Source organism: Pelmatolapia mariae, linkage group LG10_11 (genome assembly GCF_036321145.2).
Source record: "Pelmatolapia mariae isolate MD_Pm_ZW linkage group LG10_11, Pm_UMD_F_2, whole genome shotgun sequence".
NCBI lineage: Eukaryota > Metazoa > Chordata > Actinopteri > Cichliformes > Cichlidae > Pelmatolapia > Pelmatolapia mariae.
This window is the reverse complement of record NC_086236.1, coordinates 52,066,746-52,086,888: the sequence shown is the minus strand read 5'-3', so window position 1 is coordinate 52,086,888 and position 20,143 is coordinate 52,066,746. Positions and strand designations below refer to the sequence as shown.

General features: G+C 40.6%; 1 protein-coding gene across 1 annotated transcript in view; it reads left to right on the top strand.

Moving 5' to 3' along the window:
• LOC134635430 (furin-like protease kpc-1) overlaps positions 1-20,143 on the top strand; it is a 201,651-nt gene that overhangs the window by 21,538 nt on the left and 159,970 nt on the right. Inside the window, exons 3-4 of the mRNA XM_063484815.1 lie at positions 4,732-4,813; positions 15,261-15,364. Of these exons, the coding sequence (XP_063340885.1) occupies positions 4,732-4,813; positions 15,261-15,364 (186 nt within the window). The remainder of the gene's footprint in view (positions 1-4,731; positions 4,814-15,260; positions 15,365-20,143) is intronic.

The following is a 20,143-nucleotide window of genomic DNA, read 5'->3' as shown; positions in this document are numbered from 1 at the left end:
GAGGAGGAAGGAGGGAGGATGAGGTAGAGGAGAGGAGGCCAAGAGGTGCCCTAAAAGAAGCCTAGAGGAGGGGCCAGAGTGTATCGCGCTGTTATCTATTTCCTCTCTTTCAGCAGTTTCGCCCTCCCTCCCTTTACTGTGTGCTACTGTAGAGCTCCCCATCTTTCCCTGTTCGCCTTCTCGGCAACAGTAACACACACACACACACACACAGACAAAAAGCCCTCTTCTCTGTCGTTTTTCTCTCTGCGGTCAGGACTATCAGTCTGGCAGCTAGAGATGAGATTGAATGAAGAGGCAGACTTGGTAAGTGTGGTGGGAGGGTTGAGGACTAGATAGGAATCAGCAGTGCATTGCGGGGTCTGGTGACGGTGGTTCATGCGGTGTGCTCACTGCTGTGTGGCATAATGGGTCCAACCAGAGCCAGGCTAAGGCCGACAGTGCGTCAGGAAGCAAAGCTTTGAGATTGACAAGCTCAGGGAGGGGTTGGGGCTGCAGCGGAGGCAGCGACGGTGGGGTGATGCGGCCACTGCTGCTGCTATTGCCATCAGTTTCCCGTGGGGCCGTGGGTGGGTAGTGAAGCCCAAAATGTCAGCGCTGATATCTGTGCAGCTCGGCTCGGCTATCACACTGCTGCAGCTGCCTGCCATCCACCGCATCCACTCATTCATATAGAGACATGGGAGTATTGTACACACACACACACACACACACACACACACACACACACACACACACACACACTCTCTCTCTCTCTCTCTCTCTCTCTCTCTCTCTCTCTCTCTCTCTCTCTCTCTCTCTCTCTCTCTCTCTCTCTCTCTCTAACACCCACGGTTTTCTTTCTGCGTTTCGTCAGCACCTTCCTTGTTCATTCATTTCAGTTCTATAGAGCCATTTTTGCACACAAATAAACACACACGTGCGTGCGCACACACACACTCTCACACGCACACTCACACTCTTCATGGGATGTCTTTAAACACACATTCATGCACAGTTTTACTCCTTCCATCTCGCTGTCTTTCTTCCCCTCCTCTTCCACACATTCACATTGTGCCTCTGTCAGTTCTATCTCAGCTGTTCAATCAAGCAAGTACTCCACTGCTCTCTCTCTCTGTCTCTCTTTTACCCCACTCACTGTTTAAAAAATGATTTTTCCAAACTTGTTTTTCAGTTTTGTCTTTATTTTTATTTTCCATTGATCTCATACCTTGTTCCTTTTGTATATCTCTTTTTTCTATTTAGTGATGCTTTTATTGTGAAGGGCAAAGTGTCAGCAGCTTTGATAATTGATGTTGCACAAACTGTCATTTTTTAGTGCAGGTATATGTGGCATGTGTTTTTGGAAATTGTGTGCATTTTGTTTTGTGTGTGTGTGTGTGTGTGTGTGTGTGTGTGTGTTTGTGTGTTTGTGTGTTTGTGTGTTTGCGTGTGTGTGCTGCCCATGTGTCACAGTTGGATGATGAATGTGCTGACAGTAGAGGGGTCAGTGTCACAGACAGTATGGTCAATTGCCCCTCGTCCCCTGAGCCTAACCTTGAGCAACACTCCCTGAAGAGTCTCAATCTGCCATTAAGGCCTGCACACACACACACACACACACACACACACACACACACGCATTCCCAAGTGAGCGTGTGCCATTAGTAGATGGCAGGGCTTGGTTTGACAGAGAGCGATTAGCTCCCTATCATGTGTATTGATCACCATGTCCTGGCTGCTCCCCGAGAGGAGAGGCTGAAGGGGTTTAACAAGGCTATTGGGACATACACGCACACACCCTCACACATGCATGCACACACTCACTGTTTGCCAGCGAGTTTATGCGCCTCCACGGAAGTTTTTCATCCATCCCGTTGTCATTGGTTTCACTTTTGGAAACCAATGTAAATAGACTGACTTTGGAAATACTTTTCTTTAAAACTTTCTGGGAACTATTGCCACACACTGCTCTGGTGTTTAACTGCTTAGCCAGCTGAAAATGGTTATATCTTCAATAGCCTACCAATACTACTCCCAGTTTAATTTGACCTGACGTTTGAGATGCATCTAAAAATAATCCTGTTAAAACTTTCTTTAACCAGTGTATTTAGAAAGCCCTTATGATCTGGCAGTTCAAAATGCAACAATCATATTGTATATAGTGGAATATAAGTTAAAACAGAAATATAATAAAACAAGAAGAACTCAGAGAGTGCAAACCTCCACCATGGCAGCTCACTCTACAGTATTTACTTTTAGTAATAATAGTATTGTATTCTGTACATATTAATTTAGTTTACATTGTTATTTTTGAATGCACTTTAAGAAGTTTGTAGTCCAATCAAAATAATATACATTTTGGTGTTAGTTTGAAATAAGACAAAAGGTCAAATGTGACATGATATTTGGATGCAAACTATAATGTGATATTTTTAAACCACACATACCAGTTTTAAAGATAAAATACATTTTCTGAAAGTTTGACCTTGAGGGAGAGCTTAGAGGTGATATTTAGATTCCCCGTATGTCATAGTTCATTCCCTATATAATTGTACAAACTGTCAATACAAATAATGGCAATAAGATACATAGTTTTAAATGGCGCTGTTACTTTGACCTTCAGATCAGTTTGTTAATCAGAGGTCAAATGTGACATAATATTTTAAATCTTTATACAGTACTTTCTATGTGTTGACAATATGTACCACACTAAGAATGATAGTTTCTAAGGATTTGTGTCAATTTTCACCCAATAAATCGTTAAGTTGACGTAAGCAAAATTTGAATGGATTGTTAACACGACCCCACTCTAAACCGCTACGTTTTAGCAGAATTCACTCAAAACCTGTTAAAAACTAGAGACAAAATGATGACACGCATGCAAATGCTACCAGAAACATAACCTCCTTTGCAGAGATAACTATGTTTTTTAGAAGTGCTTTGCAACGTGCAACTAAAAACTCAGTGAAAGGCAGCTGCAAGCTTGTGCTCACTGATGCTGTCCATTGCTCACTGATGCTGTCCATTGCATGCCAACGATAAAGTCTCAGTGGACCCCAGTGGCTGGCTCATGCTGTATTGGGAAACTGCTGGTGTCTGTTTTGCATTAGCATGATGACATTTATGTGAATGTCCTGAATGAATGCGCATGAAAGGTGAACTATCAGTTCTGTTATTCTGATTATCCAGAGGAATACATATGTACCAAGTGTACTGTGGTGCTACACGGTATATCCTAAGCAAATGCTAGTTTGGAGCTGCGCTCTGAATTTGGTACATGTTTTTGTATTCATAACAAACAAAACAAAACAAAGCAATAGTATAGCTCACACATAAATTAGAAACAATGTTTCTCTTGCTAAATAGGAATTGCCTAAATGTGCTAACAAATCCAAGTGTTTGTTACACTTAGCTTATTATGCTTTAAATCATCTTAAATTTGCATAAATCAATACGCTGCACCTAAAATAAACACCCATTTGATTACATTTGCAGATTTGTGCACATCACATCTTCTCTCTGTCTGAGTTCTCCTCTGTTTCACATCACGTATGACGAGTTCTTAGCTTTAACAGCTGTCTTCTTTGGGAAGGTTAGACCAGCTCCTAGCTTTTGTTAATTGAGTATAATTGAAGATGGTGAAGAGGGAATAAACCAAGCAGGCTTTTAGGAACATAAAAGACTGCAGCCGCCTCTCAGTAGTATTTATTTTCAACCTCTTCCACTCTGATTTAAGTGTAAGAGGACAATAGTGGCCTGACAGTGATATGTGCGTGCGCGTATGCGTGTCTGTGATCTGCTGTTTGATTTACTTCACCCACCTTCACAAGGACCAGCCTCTTATCAGATCAAAGCTGCGAGCAGCGGCCTATGAAAGAAATCGTGCGTGCGCGTGAATGCGTGCACATGCGTGTTGTGGAGGACAGAGGTGTAGGTGAGGCGGGGGTGTTTTTGTTGCTTTTAACCCAGGACAATGGAACGGCAAAGGAGAGAGTAAGCGAGTACTCTTTGAACTAATGAAGAGGAAACCTTTTACTCTCCTCCATAAAGATGCCCAGCTCTCCCCGTGCTATGGATTTCTCCCCTCTATTTCAAAGTAGTGTGAAGCAGAATAGGACAAAATATTTTATTTGTTCGGTGCCTCTCACTGTCTTGCTTTTATCCTCGTAAAACTAGAACAAGAAAAAAAGTTAAATTGCGAAAGCGAAATTGAGACAGACGATTATTAGAGCTGTAGTGCATGAGCGTCTTTGGGATGAGCCAAAGGTGATTTGTTAAGGTGCCCATTTAAAATATGCCTTACACCCCAATATGTGATGGGTTGCTTCCATTCATGGAGTTTAAATCAGGCCACAGCATCTTCTTCTGTATCATTTTATTCCAAATGTCTGGATGGTCCAATGATTTCCTGTGAACAAGCAGTTGGCAACATGTAGATACACGTGAGGTGTTTGCAGGTACATTATTTGTGTGTTTCACTGCAGTGTTTCCCAGAGGCAGGAAATTTGCCAAAAAAGAACGTGAACTAGCTGAAATATTCAAACCACTTCAAACTTGACATTTACTGCTTCAGATTCCCCCGCAATACACCCACTAAGAGTGAAATAAATTGAAATGCCTGTATAAGAAAAGTGGAGAACACAGACATGAAAATACTCAGAGTTACCTTCATTTATCAGTGAGAAGATTACAAACTAATAGTTCCAGTTTACAGGTGAGCTCTGATTCTTTTCGTTGTGTGATTTCCAGGTTCACTGGGTGCAGAGACAGCACTGCCATTACAGAGACAAACGAGTTCCTGTGACAAGACTGGACCATGGCCCTACCAATGGCAAGTTTGACTAATACTGTTCTCTGACTAATGCTTTGTTTTTCACTGTCCTGAGATATTAGTTTTTGTTGAATTTCCGTGATTTTCACGCAAAACTTTGGTTCAAATCAATACTATTTCCCTCTGCCATGAAATACCCATTACTAAATAAACAACTGAAGGCGGTCACTGGTTTAGCTCGCTGGGATGAGCAGGCGTCCATGGCTGAGAGCGGCCCGCCCGGGTTTGAATTTGACCCATGGCTCTTTGCTGCATGTCTTCTCCCCTCTCTCTCCCCCTCTGCTTTCCTGTCATTCTTCGCTGTACCCTTTCAAATAAAACTATAAAAAGACCATAAAACATAAATAAACAACTGCAGTTAAAGTATTTCTTAGTTTGGCTTTCAATAGCCAGTTTGCTTCATCAGGCTCAATTTCAGAAAAGTTGGCACATGGTGTGAAATATAAATAAATACAGTAGAATGCAATGACTTGCAGCTCTCATACACCCATTTTTCATTCAAAATACAACATATTGTTTTAATTTAGAGAATGTAGCATTTTAAGAAAAATATAAATCATTCATATGTCATTTTGAATTTGTTGGGCAGTGACACATCTCAATAAAATTGGGACAGGGCCATGTTTAACATTGTGTAGCATCCCCTCTTGTTGTTCCATTCTTGTCTGGTATCAGGTTCTCCCTGCTCAGCAGTCCTGGCTCTCCTTTGGCATATTTTTCATTTCATGATGCTCTAAATGTTCTCAGTTGCTTAAAGATCTCAACTGCAGGCGGGTCAGTTCAATGCACAGCTTTTCTACTATGCAGCCATGCTGTTGTAATAGATGCACTGTGTGTGTGTGTGTGTGTGTTGGGGGGGGGGGTTGTTTTGTTTTTTTGCTTAAATATGCAAGGCCTTCGACGAAAAAAGATGTCATCTGGTTGGGAATGCATAACCTGCACTGATCCAGGCTTTCCAGATGTGCAAGCTGCCAATTCCATAGGCACTAATGTACCCCCATACCATCAGAGATGAAGGCTTTTAAACTGAGCGCTGATAACAAGCCAGATGCTCCCTTTCCTCTTTAGTCCAGAGGATGCAGTGTTCGTGTTTTACAAAAAGAATTTCAGATTTTGATTTGTCTGACCACAGGACAGTTTTCTGGCCCAGAGATGATGGTGGTGTTTCTGGACCATGTTCACATATGATTTCTTTTTTGCATGATTGAGCTTTAACCTGGATTTTCATTGGCTAAAACAGAAGCTGCATAGGTGCAGCATAGGTGCAGCTTCTGTTTTAATGCTCATATGCACACAAACCCAGAGGGTGAGAAGAGAAAGAAGACAAGAAGGAATGAGACTCCTGGCTTTGTTTCCTTGTTATGAGGCAAAACTAATGTAGCCTAAGCTAGTGAGACCAATCATGGTGGGTTATCTGGCCTAAGGTAATGTGCAGTTTGCAGACATCAGTGGATGGATATCAGCTGAAAATGTGGTAAAAGTGGCATTAAGCCTTTACATGTTTATTTATTCCTTTTTTGAACTTCTTCATTGTCTTTTGAGACATTTTTACCTGTAAAAATGGGTAATGGGAACAGTAGCTAATGTAATATGTTAGGTAATTTAACAGCTGCAGCATTCGTATTTAGCAAAAAAACAATTTTGTGTGTGTTTGCAGGATTTTGGCTTGAAAGTACAATGCTGGATTTGTGCAGATATCATAAAAATAAAGTCCTAGTGAGTAAAGTAGTATGTATTCAATTTTTTCAAAATACATGCTTATTATTCCACGAAACATGAGTGAGTGCCTGAGTTAAGTTTGGTGCAATGAATTCATAAACGTCTGCCAAATTTTACCTTCATACTAAGAAGGTTTTCTCAGTTACAGGTCCTCAGAAAGTACATAAAAAATGAGTATGCTGCACTGAAGTGAAATGCAGCAATCGAGTGTTTGAGTCTAATGTTTAGCAAAATGAGAAAGAAGACAGAAAGAGACATGCCAAAAGAAAACATTATTGCGCTGATACTTTACTGAGCCACAGTTTTTAAGTTTAATTATCTATTGTCATGTTTTGCAAAAGTGATGACCCAAAAGCAGGCTGTACATGTAGGTGGATGTAAACAAAAAGCAAACCTTTATTTAGGCTGATAACAAAGTCCAAAAAGTCAACAAAATCCGTCAGCTGGCAGACAGCACACAGGGACAACAACAATACAGCACAACAAAGAATAGATGCAAACAGAGGGGTTAAATACAACCATTCAGATTGTAGCAACACAGCTACAATCAGAGCTGATGAGACAACAGAAGTTAAATTAAACACAAAAGATGACCAAAATTAAACAGGAACACTTAAAACAGAGATTGAAACTCAAGGAATTACATATAAACAAAACCACAAACAGGAACTAGATTCCGAAACTAAAACCTGATAATAGCAACATAAAGAAACCAAGCAGGAAACATCTGTTATAAGAAAAAGAAAACTCAAAAAAGCACAAAAACAAGAACCCACAACTAGTTTCAAAGCTCAGGCATAAAAACAACAGAAACAAAATAAGGATAATAAATATTTAATGGTGTAAAATGGCCACGTACTGGAATTACTGTGTATGTGTGTATGTATGTATGTATGTATGTATGTATGTATATATATATAGATATAGATATAAATAATTCCCCACTCGCCCCTGCGGACGGTCTATCCTTCAAGCTCGGGTCCTCTACCAGAGGCCTGGGAGCTTGAGGGTTCTGCGCAGTATCTTAGCTGTTCCTAGGACTGCGCTCTTGTGGACAGATCTCCGATGTTGTTCCTGGGATCTGCTGGAGCCATTTGCCTAGTTTGGGAGTCACCGCACCTAGTGCTCCGATTACCACTGTTACCTTCACCCTCCACATTTTCTCGAGCTCTTCTCTGAGCCCTTGGTATTTCTCAAGCTTCTCGTGTTCCTTCTTTCTGATGTTGCTGTCATTGGGAACCGCTACATCTATCACTACGGCCGTCTTCTTCTGTTTGTCTACCACTACTATGTCCGGTTGGTTAGCCATCACCATTTTGTCCGTCTGTATCTGGAAGTCCCACAGGATCTTAGCTCGGTCATTCCCCACCACCCTAGGGGGCGTCCCCCATTTTGACCTCGGGACTTCCAGGCCGTATTCGGCACAGATGTTTCTGTATACTATGGATACGCCACTTGGATATGGCGTTCCATGGCGATCCAGGAGATTTTTTTTTTCTTTTTCTCCTTGTCTTTGTAAGTGCCCTTTCTCACTGTCCCTCTTCCCTTCTGTTTTTCTTTTCCTTCCTCTCTTTCCTATCCCCCAGTCATGTCTGTCCCATCTGTAACAACTGAAAATAAAATAAATAATAACAACAAAGGTTGATCAAATGGACCAATACGGCAATGCCATGATGATCCATTTGGCAAAATAAATCCATTTGGTATCCTTGTTGGTCTTCAGACAACAATTCTGACGGCTAAAGAACCAAATGGAACAGACAAAAAAAAAAAAAAGAAAAAAAAAAGGATATGGCGTTCCATGTATGCCCTGCCTTTTTCAGTATATATATATATAATATATAATATATAATTCCAGTATATATGTATGTGAATAGGAGAGAGAGAGGGAGACAGAATTACAAACATTTTTAGTAGTACAGTTTAGTAATACTTTTGATCATAGGTATATTAAATATCTATGTGTCTTTTGCAGGTGTTTTACTGTGTTTGAATAGATCACTGTAAGCTTTACAACAGTAAACCACTGATGACTCTGTGTGTGTGTCTGTGTATGTGTGTGCATGTTTAGACATCTTTGTGAGGACAGAAAACTGGCATGCTACTATACTAGTGGGGACCAATGGTCACTTATGGGGACAAAATGCCCATTCTCACAAGTTTGAAGGCATTTTTGAGGCTCAAAATGTGGTTTTAGTGTTAGGGTTACAATTAGGTTAGGTTTAGGTTTAGGCTGGGGGTTAGGAATAGGCATTCACTTTTGATGGTTAGGGTTTGGGTAAGCGGCTAGTGAAAGCATTATGTCAATGAGATGTCCTCACTAAGATATTAAAACGAGCATGTGCGTGTGTGTGTGTGTGTGTGTGTGTGTGTGTGTGTGTGTGTGTGTGTGTGTGTGTGTGTACGGGTTCGTACTATCCTGGTGGGGACCAAAATCTGACTTTTACTATCCTGGTGGGGACTTTCTGCACCGTGGGGACCAAAATCCAGGTCCCCTCGGGGTTGAAAGCAATTTTCACACTCAAAATGCGGTTTTACTGTCAGGGTTACAATTAGGTTATGGTTAGGTTTAGGGTAAGGGTTAGGGTTAGGCATTCATTTTTAATGGTTAGGGTTAGGGTAAGGGGCTAGGGAAAGCATTATGTCAATGGGATGTCCCCACGAGGATAGCAAACCAGACATGTGTGTGTGTATGTGTGTGTGTGTGTGTGTGTGTGTGTGTGTGTGTGTGTGTATGTGTGTGTGTGTGTTGTGTGTGTATGTATGTGATGGGAATTGGTGGCTGTGTTTGCAGAAGAATGTGCTGGCTCACGTCCTGCTGCAGTGCTCTCAGTCTTTCTTGTCTGTTCTTGTGTATTACCATCCTCACAGCCCGCTTAGCCTCCGCTCTGACAAATGATAGAAAATGTACAACAGAGATAAAAAAGCCGTGATACGGTGGATCAACATCGCAGCTGTGTGTTTATGTACATAAAGAATAAAGAAATAAAGAAAGCGAATGCACTCTTTGGCCGATGTGAACTTTTCAAGTATAATGTTTTTGCAAGTATTTTTGAATTCGAGCTGCCAATGTTCATTAAAGTGTGCCAGTATTAAATATCTCAAATACGAGCATTCCACCCTGCCAAGTAACATGCTTGTTACTTGGCAGGGTGGAAAAGCCTCATTATGGCATCCTAAACTCTATTCAAGCACAGAATACAAATGGTAATAGTAAACTGAATTTATGATTTGGTACAATAAATTTTCTATACAGCATTTGAAACTAGGAAAGTAATCAGGGTTTCCTTTGTTAACAATTCATAGTGGAAAAATGTAAAAGATGGTCAGAAAAGAAAGAAAGACAGAAATAAAGCTTTCAGTTTTGCCTTCAGTAACCATATATATGGTATGGGCATGTTTGACAGATGGTGTGGTATGCTTTGGATCACAAAACTGTTTCTCTCCTCCTCTGTACTTTCCTCTTCCCATCATTCTGACACAAGTTAATCTTGGTTTCTCTGCCTCAAGCCTATTTGTCAGAACAGTGCAAGGTTTATTAGAGGTTTTCTGACAAAGTCTAATCTGGCCTTTATGTTCTTGAGTGTAACCAGTGGTTTGCACTTTGTTGTAAATTCTCTGTATTACCGTTCATTAAGGTATATCTTGATTGTAGAGTTGAACAATGATACTGCTGCCTCCTTGACAGTGTTCTTGACTTGGTTGGGTGTTGTGAAGGTGTTTATCTTAATCATGGGAATATCTCACTTATTTTACATTTTAGTTGTCTTTCAGGCCTTTTGGTATTGCTGAGTCGGTCAGTTTTTTTTCTTCTTTTTATGACGAATGTTTACCAAATTGTTGTTTTGGCTACTCCATAAGTTTTGCTATCTCTCTGAGAGGTTTATTTTGATATTCCAGTCTCAGGATGGCCTCCTTAACTTGCACTGACATTTCTTCATAACTTCATATTGAGAGTTCTAGTGAACAGTTACAAAATGGACATTGAACTACTGGAACTTCAGATCTTTTGTCAGCTTAAGTTGCCATGGAATAAGAAGGGAACAGGCCTAATCATGAAACATGTATCAATTAATTGTCCAATAACCTTTGAGTCTCTAGTGGCTCTACATGCAAAAATGTGTGTAATTCCTAAACATTTAATACAGTTCCTTATAAACCTCTGCAATTAAAGCTTCAGTCACATCTTGACTGTTTGATTTAAATCCACTGTATTGGTGTCCAGAAGCAAAATGTCTCAAAAATATAGACCTTACGACACGTGATATGTTTAACCTGCAGATAACCTGTTTGACATATTTGGACAAGCAAACATCAAATCCTTCTGAAAGACTAAAAGACAAGAAGTTGTGTTGTTACATATTAGATGTCATTATAAAATATAGCTATAGTCAACTGCTCCTTTACTGACAAAGGGTCACCACTGGTAGTAACACCACATATTTGGTTTAACAGATTTCTACACAACATTCCCTTCCTGACAAAACCCCAAAGGGATTTGTGTCCCTTCACAGAAACAAACTTGGGATCTTTCGCTAATTAGGCAAATGTGTAAGCCACTACACTATGGAGCCACTGTCAAATGTAGTCAAATATTTGTTAAGAAATAAATCAATAAGAACAAATCAGAAGCATGAAAGAGAGGAAGTGTATCCCAATATTACCAACACTGTCAGACTGATAATGTTAGAATCAGGTGTTCCTGATTAGGTGCCAATGATTAGAGCCTCCTTGGGGAGAGACAGGTGGAACATGTGTTATTTCAACCTCTCACATCCAGCGTCTGGTGTTCCAATTGTTATCGAAGTGTGGTGAACCATCAAGATCTGAAGAGAAATTGCAGAGACCTGCTTTGACGAAAAGGCAGGAGGCTGAGGTGGAGGTGGCAGATCTGAAGATACCAAGGTTTTTGTTAGGAGTAACAAGATTAAGATGAGTACATCAGAAAGACACCTCAGGTCGAGCATTTTAGAGATAAAGTTAGAGCGGCAAAGTTGAGATGGTCTGTACGTGTGCAGGAAGGATGTAGTGAAGCAGGACATGTGGGGGCTGGTGTGATATTGGAGGACGCTAGCGATAGGGTGAGGTGGAGAAAGATTATCTGCTGTGACAACCACTCAAGGGAGCAGCCAGAAGAAGCAGAAAAAGTAGAACTTCGTCTATAACTGAGAAATGACTGCCAATTTGAATTTTTTGGGACCGGCTACCCCAGCAGATTCATCACAGGAGCTATGCTGCTAAAAGAAGTCTCATGACAGAATCTGCCCATAACTGGCAAATGTTGTTGGGAAAATGTATATTTGTATTGTCAGAAAGAGATTATACTAATTTGGCCTCACAATGTTTAATAGTGCACAGCACAGTTTGCCAGTGACTGTAAAGGTAAAGACCAGGGCTTTTGGAATAATGTCCACTGTAAAGACAAATCAAAAGTAGTTGTTTGGCCACAACAAAAGTTGACATGTTTGGATCAGACCAAAGGTGGCTTTTGAGGAGAAGAAACTCATATGAACTGTGTGGAAATGTCATGCTTTGGTGTGGTTTTCTTGCACAACTTGGGGTCAGTGATTCGGCCATGAATTCAGCATCATATCAAAGAGCTGAAATATATGGTTATTTGTCTGAAAGGTGAACTGGAAGTGGACCTCTCAGCAGGATTATCCTAAACAAGCAATTCCACCAAGACATTGTTAGAAAAGAAAAAACAATTTTTATTGGAAAAAAAACCCAGGAAAAATCCCATCGAAATGTTGTGGGATTTGAAACTGGCAGTACATGTAAGAAAGCATTCAAACATCTCGCAACTGAAGGAATTTTGCATGGAAGAAGGGTCAAAAAATTTTAGCAAGCCGTTGTCAAAGACTGGTGGGTAATTGAGCAAAACGCCTACAAGATTTTATTTTTTTTTCTGCTAAAAGGTCGACATACTAGCTTCTGAAGCGAAGGGTGGGCATACTCTTTTCACAGAAGAAAATTGCATCTTTTGATATTTTTCTTTTGATTATCTCCTTATCTGTGGGCACCGTTTCAAAGTGGATCAAATGTTTGCTTGTCCAAATACGTCCAAAAAGCCTGCCGTTTCAGTGGGATGTAATTATTTTTTCAAATGACTGTATAATGAAAATTCAAACATTAAAGAATGTCAGGGTCCTCTGGTCATGTTCCAGCTGCATCGTGCGCTGAAGAAGAGGTTCATATTTGTCTTCTATAAGTATACACAACCGGTGTACAACCTCTTCAGTCTACATAGATCTGAGCATAGATGGTGGAGAAAATATTTTGGGGGATAATATTCTATTTAATTTGCAGGTATTCATACTGTAAAGTTACACCGTTATGTGGGCGGCTGGATTTGATGGCAGTAGTATATATATAAAATATGTAGTCTATGTTAAATCCAGTACTGTGTCATTTAAAAGCCTGGCACTATAATGCTGTCAGCTGTTTGGCTTCCAGTATACTGCTATTTTAGTGTTATAACGCTCTGAATTCAGACTATATGAACGCATGTCCTCATATACTCTGAATTCAGTGAATTTGTACTCAACCATATCATCCCTGAAGATGAATAGATACTGACCTGAGCTGAAAAACTGCCATAAGAGCATCAGTGGGTAATTGCTAGCTATATAAATATAGCTATATAAAAGACCATCTTAGAGAGGCAGCGTTTCTCAGAGGTAAAGATGGGAAGAGGTTCTTCAGTCTGCAAAACAAATGTGTCTAGAAATTGTGAAACAACTTCAAAATAATGTTACTCAATGTAAAATTGCTAAGACTTTGAATATCTCATTATTTACAGTATATAACATTAACAATAAAATCAGAGAATCATACCACACCATCTGCAAGGGACAAGGCAACCTTGAGCAGTTTTATTTTACACAGTTTAATCATTTTACTTCCTAAAGTGATCTAAAATCCCAGAGAATGTATGTAAAAATTATTTTTTAACATTTCTTTCTTTTTTAATTGTGTTGAATTTGATTTACATTCATGTATTTGTCCTATACTGTCCTTGCATATTTACTTAAACACATGTCTATACTTGAAGTTAAACAGTAAAGCAAAGTGATCAAGAAAATTTGTCATGATGAATTAAAATTTCGTATTTTATTAATGTTTAACAAAAATACAACCCCATTTCTGAAAATCAGTACTGAATGTCTGTGTTGTTCTGGTCCTCAGGCAACACTACATTAAAAACAGGCATGACTGACATGAAAAAACCCTGCATGGGCTCATGAACAGTTCCAGAAATAACTGTCTATGAACGGAGTTTGTTGTGCCATCCACAAGTGCAGGTTAAAGCTTTATCATGCTGAGAAGAAGTCATACTTGAACATAATCCAGAAACACTGCTGTTGTCTCTGGACCAAAGCTCATTTAAAATAAAATAAAAACTGTTCTGTCAGACAAATCGAAGTATGGAATTCTTTTTGGAAAGCATAGATGCCACATCCTCAGGACTTAAGAGGAATTGGACCATCTGGCTTGTTGTCAGTGCTCAGTTGAAAAGCCAGCATCTCTGGTGGCATGGGGGTACTTTATTGCCTATGGAAAAGGCAGCTTGCACATCTGGAAAGGAAGCATCAGCACTGAAATATATATACAGATTTTAAGTGACATAGAGTCCCATCCAAACATCTTTTTATGGAATGCCGGATATATTTCAACCAGAAATGCTCAACTAAATCATGCATCTATTGTATGGCTTCATATTAGAAGAGTCCGGGTACTGAATTGGCCTGTCTGCAGTCCAGATCTTTCATCATTTGAAAACATTTGATGCACAATGAAATGATAAATATGACAAAGGAGACCCAGGACTGTTGAACAACGAGAATGGGACACATTCGTCTCCCAAAGGTCCAGCAAAAACAAGACTGTATTATTCTGTAAAAATATACATTAGCGTATTGTTAATTGTCTTTAATTGTGGTATTCAACTACATTCACATTACTTTATATGAAAAAAAGTATTTTTTTTAACAGAAAGACTTGGAAGAATCTCTCTAACAATACTATACTTGTGGTTCTCTACTGTTATATGTTAGCTTTACTGACAGCACTCTGCATACTGGGTCATGTGTCCAGAGGCAGATTTGAAATTTGTGTTTTACATGCGGTAAAACACAATTCCTAATCAGAGTCTATTAAGGTAAAGCAACTGTAATTATTATTTGTTTCATAGCAGTGCTACACTGGAGAGAGTCGTGCACCAAATTAAAATTGGTTTGGAACCAAATGATCTCCTATTAATCCTAATACTTGAGATATATTTATACATACTTGTGTGGGATGTTTCATTACAGTCACTTCCAGAAAAGGCTAGTGTGATATCAATTAATTTGGCAGTTCAAGAAATTATCAAACAAACTGATAGCGAGAAGATAGTAAAGAGCACTGAGAGAGAGGGTTGTGCATGGGTGAAAACGAGTGGCAGTCGGTGTAACATTAAATGTAGGGAAGGAAAGGTGCAGGCCTTGATGAGCTGATGGCTCTTCTGCAGACAGCGAGCCAAGCTGTTCTGCAGCAATGAGATGCTAATAATATGCTAATGATATGGTAATCTGCCAGTAGAATTCCACCTCAGCGGAGAAAAAGGAGATCTGGGAGGTCTTGCGCCATTGGTTGGGAACCAGGGACGTCCTGAAGTCAGAGTTCAGGACAAGGAAAGAAAGACTACATGCACACGTTTATACATGATATTTGTGTGTGCTTGCAGGCCCCCAAAGGAAAGAGTCTGAAACTGACAAGCAGCCCGAGGAGAATAAGAGTGACCAGTCCCTCACCTTCAATGACCCTCTCTGGCCCATGCAGTGGGAACTGGTGGGTGTATTTATGTGTATGTGTATGTGTAGTAGTGTGTGTTTGTATGTGTTCATTGGTCTTATCTGGAAGCCCCACCCCGACTTTTCTCATCTTCATGTTGAAGGATGTTCCTCTGACAGGCGTAAGTCAGGCAGGCTTTCATGTGTGACTGGAGAGTGAGACGGACGATAGAGAGATGGGGGGGATTGTGGAGGAGGAAAGAGCGAGCGAGAGAGGAGGTGAAGGGGGTTGTCCATGTTGAACTGAGACAGATGTCAGGGATTGATGAGGCTCGGAGCAACACTGACACACAACTGGGCTGCAACAACAAGACATGCTCATCCATTCTGCAGAGTCTTGTTCATCCTGTTTGGACGATACTTGTACACTATGTTTGAGAAGACCAAAAGGAGCAAAGTGACAGGATGCTTGGGTATAAAAAGGCATATTTTTTAATAAAATATCTTATTTTTTAATAACGTAAAAATTATTTAATAGTTGCATCTACAGCCTTTTATTATAAAATATTTCAAGTAGTCAAAATTCACAGATTAGCATCTAAATCAGAATTTCAAGTTAATTTTAGAGTTTGCATGATGTCATCCTCTTCCTCCTTATCTCAAGCCTCGTCTCTGAAACTGTATTTTAGCCTCTAACATATAGAAATGTGCATAAATATACTTATTTATTCCCAATATTGTTGCAGTTAGTTATTGTCAGCTACATTAGATGACCTTCCTGTCTCTGTACACCTGACAAGAGCCGGCTAAACAACAACAACAGCTGTTTATAAGCTCACATTACACCAGCTAATGTTAGGGTTCAAGAGAATCCCACATTCCTGCTGATTTGATTACATTCTTACATAGTATGAGAGCTAATTTGCTAAGTGTCAGAGTCCAACAATATTTCTTGTGTTAACAGCAGGCTAAGAGGCTAAGAGTAGCTAACAGCGCGAAAAACAGTAGCGCTTACCGACTGCTCAGCATATGTTCAATAACGCACCTCAGTATGGCTGTCATCATTTAGAAGTGAGCTTTTCTGACTCAGTGAGCCGTATATTAGAGTCCGTTCACAAAGTTTTACAGCCCCTTACAAAGTAAATCAGGGGTGGGGAACTCCAGGCCTCAAGGGCCAGTGTCCTGCAGGTTTTAGATCTCACCCTGGCTCAACACACTTGAATCAAATGATTAGTTCATTACCAGGCCTCTGGAGAACTTCAAGACATGTTGAGGAGGTAATTTAGCCATTTAAATCAGCTGTTTGGATCAAGGACACGTCTAAAACCTGCATTACACCGGCCCTTGATGCCTGGAGTTCCCCCACCCCTGAAGTAAATAAAGGTGGAGGTTTCTCACCCGGCATTGACAGCTGAGGTAAACAGTGGACTGGCAGCCTTTAACACATGGGGAAAAAGTCCAGAGCGAATCTGGTTCAAACATAGCAGAAACACGCCGGCTGGCCATGGCCGTTTTGGGGTACAGTCTAAATTTCATATTTTTGATCTTTCTGACCTGACTAAAACATGTTTTTCCTACAGCAGCCACAGTAGCTAGGTTTATGCACTTGAATTGGGAGGGGTGAGAAAGCAGACCTCAGTTAACTGATATCTGCAATCTACCGACATCTAGCATTGAAAATTTTAGACACTGTAACTTTAAGACACGAAGTTCTGGAACTGTCTTTAGAAATGTTTGTTGAATGAATCTTTTCTGAGGGGAAAAAAACCAACACTGGTCATTATATTGTCACAGTTATGTCTATGAGTCTTCGTAAGCTGTTGTTAATTTTTAAAAATTTGTTTAAGCACACAAGTTTCAGTTTATTTCATGTGCTTAACAGCCTTGAGTACCTCTCCTGACACATGCGGTTGGTACCAAAAAGTATATTAAAGCTCAGTAAACAGCTGAATAGGAAGGCTGCTTATTGAGAAACCCTGTCCCTGTTTTTTTTCTTTAGATTATGTTTGCATTTACACAACTGGTTACATTATGTAACTTATGCTTTATAAATTCCTTGATAGGTCTTAATAATTCCTTTACTCTTACCAAAGTGTAGTCAACAATTCAACAGCCTCTATTAGTAATAAACCAGGGCTCGTCCAATCGTCAGGGCAGACGTTCTTGACTGACATACGAGGGCGTAATCTGGCAGCGCGAGGAGGAGGAGGGGCGGGGTCAGAGATTCACCAGAGCAACCGGCAACAGAATGATTGACACCTCAGCTCTCAGGGCAAGATGAAGGGGTGAAAGTCAGGATGGGGGTGGAGGGAGGTGGAGACAGAAACAGAGGAAGTCAGGAGAGATGATGGGGGCATATGAAGCACTAGTGAGGGAAAAAAAAATCTGACGGTTTCTTTTCTTATAAGCACGATTTTGTTGCAAATAGTCACCTCTCTCGATTTAGAAAGCTTATTGACAAGATTGCTTATGAAATGCAGTATGATTCATGTGCTGGAGCATGCAGTATGACACTAAGCAGATTAACTTTAACTTTATGGAATGATTGCATGAACTGAGAAATAGAACATAATTATCAATCACTCATTAATCAAGAAAAATGAAAGGCGTCTTTAACGTTGAGGACATTGCTCTCTCTGTCTGGCCCTCCCTCTCTCTCCTGCTCACTAGCCCTCCTCTCCTGCTTTCGTTCTGTTGTGTTTAATCAGCCTCTGGTGGACGTAGATATTGATTGAGGGTCAGTAATCTGCTCAGGGTTGGTAGCCTGCCAGGACCAGACAAATATATGTTTGTGTGTGTGTGTGCTAGTCTGGCATGTATGTTCGCTAAAAGCTGTACCTGATGGGCTATACCCTCCTGTACACACACAAGGCAAGTGGAGCCTATTGTACCCTTTTTGTTAGACTGAGTCAAGCCCCTCCTGAGGAGCTCATTCAAAGCCTCTGAAATCCACGCAGCATCTTCAGCGTGCCTACTGTGTGTTTATATGAGAGAGAGTGTGTGTATGTTTTCGCTGTGGGGCAGCTGAGATAAAGGCAGGGAAGCCAGAGATTGTTATGTTATCACTCTGTTTACATGTGTGCCTTCTGCATAGAAAAAGTGCCACTGTTGTTTTCTCTTGTTCCATGAACTTTCCAAAACTCCAAAGGTATATGTCTTTGATTATGTGTGCATTTGTGCTTGTGTGTGCCAGAATGTTCATTTACTAGAGAAACACATGATTGGTATATTTCAGTGCTTCAGAGAATGATCATGATTCTGCACATGTGTGTGTGATCACTCTACGACTGCGTGGGGTGAATCAGTGTTCAAAATGCCTCTCTGTGGGCTTATATCCAAGTTCACAAAGGTGTGTGTGAGTGTTTATTTTGGTGTACCTTTGGTTGTGTGTGCGTTTTCCCCTGGGCCGGTCCTCGTGCTCTGGTGGACGTTAGCCTGCTAGCTGCCTCCATTCATCAGCTTTATTCACACAACAACAACAAAGCATTGCTGCTCCCCAGATGCAGCCCCCAAAACACACACATACGAAAGCACACACAAACACACAGACACACACAAACAAGTCCTGCCTACCACAACTACCACCACCCACCACCACCACCTCGTAACCATTTTTTCCATTGTGTGTTCTTCTCCCCCTCGTTCTCTCCCTCTCTCTCTTCATCATGATAACAACAACAGAGTTGAAGCCTCTTGAAAAACTCACTTTGAATATCAGATTGGCTTTGTGTGTGTGGGCAGGGGATGTTTGGGAAACTGCTGACATTTTTGGTGAGACAGCTTGCGCACTACCTTTTGGCACTACCTTTATGGTTTGTGCTCCTGTGAGAATGTGTTTGCATGAAGATGCAAGACTGAAGCTTCACTTAAAGCTATCAAGGGAATGTGTCTGTGTAGTGTGTGGGGCCATTAGGACTCATGGGAGCTGCCAAGATGGTTCTCGTGCCTCACGTTGGTAGGATTTCTGCACAGCAGTGTGTGGATTTGTGTGTGTGTGTGTGGGTGGATTGTGTGGTTTGAAGTGAAAGGATGAAAGACCTGTCTATGTGACTCGTCCATGAACTCCCCGGGCTTCTTATGGGCACTTTGAACATACATATGGTTTCTGAAAGTATCACTGGATGTGCACATGTTTCCTCATAAGTTAACATAACCCAGCGACTGAAGTAAACATTTCCATTAATGCACATGTAGCACAAATTCAGAGGGTAATATATTCATATACAGTACAGTAATAACAATAATGCACAGTGAAGTTTTGACCATTCATCCATCCAGTAGGACCAGTGTTTCCCAACCTTTTGGAGCCACGGCACATATTTCACATTAGAAAACTCACACGACACACCACCAAACAAAAAAGTCACAAAAAAACATATTGATAATTTTTCCCCGCACATGAGGTATAGTAGAATTGGCTCGGTTTGTCCCCATTATACTTTTTGTGCTTTCTTCTGACCACTTCTCATGCTAGGGCCTTCATCTGGGTTGGAATTTTCTCCAGGACCCAGGTCAGATTGACTACTTTTTCTTTTCAAATATTTATCTATTGCTATTACGTGCTGCATTGTCTCACAGCATGACTAGTATGTAATTTCTTCTTCGTCTTCTTCTGTTTTAATGGCAGTTGGCAACCCATTTAATTAGAGCAGGTAGTTGTACTGCCCTCTAGTGGAAGAGAATGTAATTGTTCTGCACGTTACTCACGTTACTCAGAGCAGCGGTCCCCAATCCCCGGACCTCGGACCGCTACCGGTCCGTGAGTCGTTTGGTACCGGGCCGTGAGAGTTGAGGCTCAGGTCTGAAATGTATGGTTTTCAGCGTTTTTATCGGTTTT